The 6,692-nt window shown below is 52.9% G+C and overlaps 1 protein-coding gene across 1 annotated transcript; it reads right to left on the bottom strand.

The window, feature by feature from the left end:
* Window positions 1–1,179: 1,179 nt before the first annotated feature.
* On the bottom strand, window positions 1,180–5,615 carry chrnb2 (cholinergic receptor, nicotinic, beta 2; the record flags this gene model as incomplete). Its single annotated transcript, XM_067237324.1, is given in 4 exon segments — window positions 1,180–1,332; window positions 2,380–2,538; window positions 2,540–3,509; window positions 5,497–5,615. Coding segments are annotated over 4 exon segments (1,401 nt in total), but the record flags the coding sequence as incomplete, so codon positions are not given.
* Between the last annotated feature and the right edge of the window lie 1,077 nt (window positions 5,616–6,692).

The following is a 6,692-nucleotide window of genomic DNA, read 5'->3' as shown; positions in this document are numbered from 1 at the left end:
GTTATAATATGTTTTTTTAAAGGGTTAATCCAGGATTGGGCAGACTGATAGGAGGGGGGGCAGAGAGGACATGGTAGAGGGGAGGGAAAGAGACAGAGGAAAGACAACAGACAGAGAGGGGAAAGAGTGAGACATTGTCTTACTCTGATACGTAAATCACAGCAATGACAGACACAAACTAAACAAAATTGTGCAATTACACATCAATACACATGAGCTTCTTTCACACAAGAAAAAGCGTTTATCGGTCCATCAGCCGAAGTTTGTTTTTCTGCAGATTGCTGTGTTGTCTTGGCTCTGTGTCTGAGTCTTACTGCAGACCCTCACTGTGTCCTACATGTTGGCTCAACATGTCAGTTGCCTCTGGGCTGGCTGAATCTACACTGCCATCACTGCAACTGGAACCTTTGGCTCAGACTGCTGCACTACCTTGAGCAAAGATAAGCCCACACGGAAATCTCCCCCCCGCTCCCATTACTCTCATCTAATCATAGTGTTCTACCTCACACTTGGTCTGACCTATCTACTATGTCTCTCTGTCTCTCTGTCTCTCTGTCTCTCTCTCTCTCTCTCTCTGTTACGTCACAGGCTGTGTTGTACAGTTACCATCACATTCTGGTTTAGTCTATAGAATCAAACAATACTTCACTGCACCAGAACCTCTCTAGTAGGGTTAGACCCCTTAAGGGCGAACACACAGAGAAATCCTAATAATATATACTCAATGCTATACTGTGGTAATCTGCTATACGCTGTGATATAATATACTGTCGTATCAGCTCATGGAATAAGGTGTTTTTGGAGAAGACATATATGAACCTTTAAACTCACTCCTGCAGCTTGTTTCTGATTGGCTCACATTGTCATCAATCAAGGTTCGCTTGTTAAATCGGTGAAGTCTGTGGCGGTTGGAGGCGGGTCACGTGTGAATGGGCCAGTTAGAGGAGAGGGGCTCTGAGCGACTTCCTACTTCGTGATAGCGGGAGCTTAGTCCTCATCTCCTCTCCAGAACAAGAAAAAAAGCAGTTTTTTTTTTTTTTTTTTGCAAAAGAGTTAATATAAAGGTAACAGGCTGCTAGCCTCTTCCAGTCCCAAAGACATGACCCATGTTCCCCCTGTCCTTCTGAACTGATTGGTCGGGGGAGCTGTCCGTCAGGGCTGCTGGGTGCCTGTGATTGGTCAGCCAGACGTGCTGGTGATGGTCTTGGCGGTGTAGTTCTGGAAGAGGGGCTGCAGGAACATTCCCACGGTTCCGAACACACACACAAACACAAAGATCCACAGGAACAGGCGATCGATCACCATGGCAACGTACTTCCAGTCCTCGCTCACCTGTGGGTCGGCCGGAGGGAAGGAGAGGGATGGTCAGGAGAATCTGAGTACACAACCTTCTCCTCTCTCTCTCTCTCTCTCTCTCTCTCTCTCTCTCTCTCTCTCTCTCCGTCTCTCTCTCTCTCTCTCTCTCTCTCTCCCTCTCTCTCTCTCTCTCTCTCTCTCTTTCTCTCCCTCTCTCTCTCTCTCTCTCTCTCTCTCTCTCTCTCTCTCTCACCTACTCATAGAGAGGCCACAGGCTAATATGAAGTATATAAATATGAAGAGAGTGGCTTCAGCCACAGAGCTCTGATGAGGTCTGACACGGGAGGAGGGGGGGAGGAGGAGGAGGGGAGGAGGAGGAGGGGAGGAGGAGGAGGAGGAGGAGGGGGGAGAGCAGCGATAGGGAGAGAGAAGGAGGGCTTAAAACCGGTCGGCATGGCGACTAGGCGGTAACTATGGAGATCATGGACAGAATTACGCTGGGCTGCGCAGGTTCTTTCATTTCATCAAGAGGGAGAGAGACAGAGAGAGAGACAGTGAGAGAGAGAGACAGTGAGAGAGAGACAGAGAGAGAGACAGAGAGAGACAGACAGAGAGAGAGACAGAGAGAGAGAGACAGTGAGAGAGACAGAGAGACAGAGAGAGAGACAGAGAGAGAGAAAGAGAGAGAGAGAGACAGAGAGAGACAGAGAGAGACAGAGAGACAGTGAGAGAGAGACAGAGAGAGAGACAGAGAGAGACAGACAGAGAGAGAGACAGAGAGAGAGAGACAGTGAGAGAGACAGATAGACAAAGAGAGAGACAGAGAGAGAGAAAGAGAGAGAGAGAGAGAGAGAGAGAGAGAGAGAGAGAGACAGAGAGAGAGAAAGAGAGAGACAGTGTTCCCCTCAGGATGACCAGAGGAGAAGAGAAATGCTGCCTCCTTCCTCTTGCCTCAATTGTCAGATGAAGGGAGAACCTGCAGGGAGGTGGGGCGGTGCGGTGGGGCGGTGTGAGAAGGTGTGTGGGGCGATGTGAGGAGGTGTGTGGGGCGGTGTGATGTTGCTGGTGAGCACAGATACTCACACTCTGGTCGTCGTCTTCACTCTTCATGTGATTGGCGATGAAGCGGACCCCATCCACAGCCTCCTCAAAGCCAGGACAGGCCTGCCCCAGCAGGGCCTGCGTCAGGGCGGGGCCTGCCCCCCCAGCCTGCACCCCCCGGGGGGGGTTCGCTGCCCCCCCCCTCCCGCCCCTCCCTCAGCCCGTTCAGCCCATCCAGCGACCCCCCTCCCACGGCGCCCCCCAGCTCCCCCCCGAACTGCTTGACGGAGGCCCGGTTCACATAGCAGGTGCAGGGGTCGCTGTTTTCCTTGCCGAATACCCCGGCGCCCCCCCCTCCCGTGCCGCCGCCCTTCAGGCCCAGCCCCACCATCAGCCCCCCGGCCTCGCCGCCCCGGCCCCCCTCCCTCTGCTCCTGGGCCCTGCGGCGCTGCCGAAGCCGCTGACGCTCACAGTTGTTCCTGGGCTGCCGCATGAAGAGCAGGGCGGGGAGCTTGTTGAGGAACACCAGCTTCACCCAGGGGGGCATGGTGTGGGTGGTGGGGGAGCGGTGGTGCACGTTCAGCACACACACGCTGGTCACGATGGAGAAGGTCACCAGCACCATGGTGAACATCAGGTATTTCCCCACCAGGGGCACGTCCAGCGAGGTGGGCGGGACGATCTTGGAGATCAGGAGCAGGAACACGGTGAGGGCCAGCAGGACGGAGATGCACAGGGTCATCTTCTCTCCGCAGTCGGAGGGCAGGTAGAACACCAGGATGGCCAGGGAGGTGATGAGCACGCAGGGGATGATGAGGTTGATGGTGTAGAACAGAGGCTTCCTCCTGATGACAAAGTCGTAGGTGATGTCTACGTAGGTGGGGTCTGCGGGATTCTCGTTGCGGCGCCCGGGCAGGGCGATGATGTCCCACTCCCCGCTGGGGGTGAAGTCGTCCATGCTGGCCACGTCGGTGCGCAGCACCAGGTCGATCTCGGTGCGGTCGTAGGTCCAGGAGCGGAATCTCAGGGTGCAGTTCTGCTGGTCGAAGGGGAAGTGCTTCACCTCGATCTTGCAGGCTGACTTGTAGATGGCCGGGGGCAGCCAGAAGATGCTGCCGTCGTGAGAGACCACGGCGTTGGAGTAAAACGACACCTCGTACATCCCGTCAGCGCTGGGGGGGGGAGGAGTGTGGGGGGGGAGTGTAGGAGAAGGACCGATCAGACAGCCTTATAGGTTCCTTGTCTACATAGCTTTTCCCTTTTCCTTGTGTTCCAGTATCCTACCCCGGGCTCGTTATGGACACACAGCACTCTGACATGGACAGCTAGGACTAGGGCTGAAGATCAGTCTTCAGTTACAGTCAGACAGATAAGGTGTCACACACGCAACAACACACACACAAGCAACAACACACACACACACGCAACAACACACACACAAGCAACAACACACACGCAACAACACACACACACACGCAACAACACACACGCAACAACACACACACACGCAACAACACACACACACACGCAACAACACACACACAAGCAACAACACACACACACACGCAACAACACACATGCAACAACACACACACAAGCAACAACACACACACACACGCAACAACACACACACACGCAACAACACACACACACGCACCCAGCAACAAACGTGTGTCTGAACACACACGCCTTGGACAGGAAACACGGACAGGAGTGACATGCCTCTGGTCAGGTAGACATGAGGTCAGAGAGACATGAGAGTGTCACTAGGTGTCGATGTCGGTGTGTGTGTCGGTGTGAGTGTGTGTATCTAAAGAGGTTCGCATCTAAAGAGGTGTGTGTGCGAGAGGGCACAGGTAAGATTAGGCGTGGGTGGAGGTGTGTAGCAGGGGTTGGGGTTGGTGTGAGGTGGGGTGAACACGGGGGCGTGGCGGGGGAGCAGATGCTTTCAGACGCAGGTCTCCAGCAGCCTGGGATATTTAGTCAGGCTAAGATGGAAGGAGGGAAACGAGAGAAGGTCAGACGGATCGCAGGGAGCTGATAAGATAGTTTACATGGAACCCAGATGCACTTTTTCCATGTACATGGTCTGACCTGGAAGCTGTTTACATCACTCACTGTCTAGCATGATGGGTGTCTGGGAAAACAAGGACCTGCCTTATAGCTGCCTAAGGCTAGGTCTCTCATCTCCTATAGGCTGGGTCTCTCCTCTCCTATAGGCTGGATCTCTCCTCTCCTATAGGCTGGGTCTCTCCTCTCCTATAGGCTGGGTCTCTCCTCTCCTATAGGCTGGGTCTCTCCTCTCCTATAGGCTGGATCTCTCCTCTCCTATAGGCTGGGTCTCTCCTCTCCTATAGGCTGGGTCTCTCCTCTCGTATAGGCTGGGTCTCTCCTCTCCTATAGGCTGGCTCTCTCCTCTCCTATAGGCTGGATCTCTCCTCTCCTATAGGCTGGGTCTCTCCTCTCCTATAGGCTGGCTCTCTCCTCTCCTATAGGCTGTGTCTCTCCTCTCCTATAGGCTGGGTCGACAGGTCTTCCAAATGTATCGGATGTGTCTTACGTCAACAAAAGCAAACACATTGAATTCCAGACAGGAATCTAACTAGACAGAGGAGCTGTACCAAGCAGGAAGAGCTGTCTGGAGGAGTAGAGCTGCTCCACACACTGCCCTTCCCTCACCCAAGCGGAAGGAAGGAGGAGAGAGGGGAGTCAGGCCCTGCCCTCACTCTGGGGGAGGGAGGAGAGGAGGTGTGTGTAGGGGGAGTCAGGGGGCGTAGGTGACAGTAGGCATATCCATTCATGCGTGACGGACATGCGTCATTCACTCAGTGAGCTGTCAGACTCGAGGGACAGCAAAGGGGACAGGTCACTATAGCGACAGGCACGGGGGAGCCAGTGTGGGCGGGGCCAGAACACAGGCAGGGATGCATCTCTGGAACAGACTTGAAGATCGGACGGAAACACAGCTTTAGGAGCTGATATAACATCCTATAAACTCATTTATATACCTGTTTGTGTTCGCTGTGGTGTTTTAGTGTTTGAAGAAGCTGTTTGTGAGTTTGTGTGTGTGCCTGTGTGTGTTTGTGCGCACGTCTGTGCGTGTGTGTGTGTGTGCACGTCTGTGTGTGTGTGTGTGTGAGAGGAGGGAGAGGGACTCACTTGTTGTACAGCACGACGTCAGGCAGCCAGATGTGTTTGGAAGGCAGCCTGACCTTCAGCATTCCATCAAAGTCCTCCGGGGCCCACGTCAGCCGATAGTCCTGCCACTCCTGCACCAATCACAACACACACAGCTCACACACGGAATCCCTAAGACCAATCACAACACACACAGCTCACTCACGGAATCCCTAGGACCAATCACAACACACACAGCTCACGCAAGGAATCCCTAGGACCAATCACAACACACACAGCTCACGCACGGAATCCCTAGGACCAATCACAACACACACAGCTCACTCACGGAATCCCTAGGACCAATCACAACACACACAGCTCACGCACGGAAACCCTACGACCAATCACAACACACACAGCTCACGCACGGAATCCCTAGGACCAATCACAACACACACAGCTCACGCACGGAATCCCTAGGACCAATCACAACACACACAGCTCACGCACGGAATCCCTAGGACCAATCACAACACAAACAGCCTAGACAGGAAGTTTCTAGGCCAGGCCAGGAGAGACTTCTGTCTGTCTGTCAGCTTGCATATTTGTAATACCCCAGAGTTGATGTGATGGGCCATGGAGAGCTCAGCCTAGTGATGCCCACTGTGATGATGTCCTGCATCAGTGAAGGCATCATAGAGGCGCTGCACACACCCCAGACACCACGGCCGTTAAAACACATTTAATCATAAACTCCCACCTATTCACCCTGATTAAAATCTCTCTAGAAATGTGTGTGTGTGTGTGCATTTGTGTGTGTACTGTGTGTGTGTGTGTGTGTGTGTGTGTGTGTGTGTGTGTGTGTGTACTGTGTGTGTGTGTGTGTGTGTGTGTGTGTGTGTGTGTGTGTGTGTGTGTGTGTGTGTGTGTGTGTAAACTTAAACCCTGTAATGGACGTGGACTATACAGCCGTGGCCAAAAGTATCGGGAGCGACATACATTTTGTGTTTGCAAAGCTTGCTGGGCCTTGGCATAAAATGACTGCTAACATAATTTCAGTAAGTCATATCATCAGCACAGGGCAAAGTGTGAACTAGTTCTAGCAAGGTGAAATCACTCTATCATTCTGATTGGATTTTAAGAGCAGATTGACTGCTGTAAAAGAGGGGACTATTTGCATATATTGAAAGTTTTCGCCCCCAAAAATATGAAATGTGCCTTATTGTGATTCCAGT

This window comes from Osmerus mordax, chromosome 6 (assembly GCF_038355195.1).
Source record: "Osmerus mordax isolate fOsmMor3 chromosome 6, fOsmMor3.pri, whole genome shotgun sequence".
In the NCBI taxonomy this organism is placed as follows: domain Eukaryota; kingdom Metazoa; phylum Chordata; class Actinopteri; order Osmeriformes; family Osmeridae; genus Osmerus; species Osmerus mordax.
Note: the sequence above shows the minus strand (reverse complement) of the source record. Positions and strands in the feature narration are given on the sequence as shown.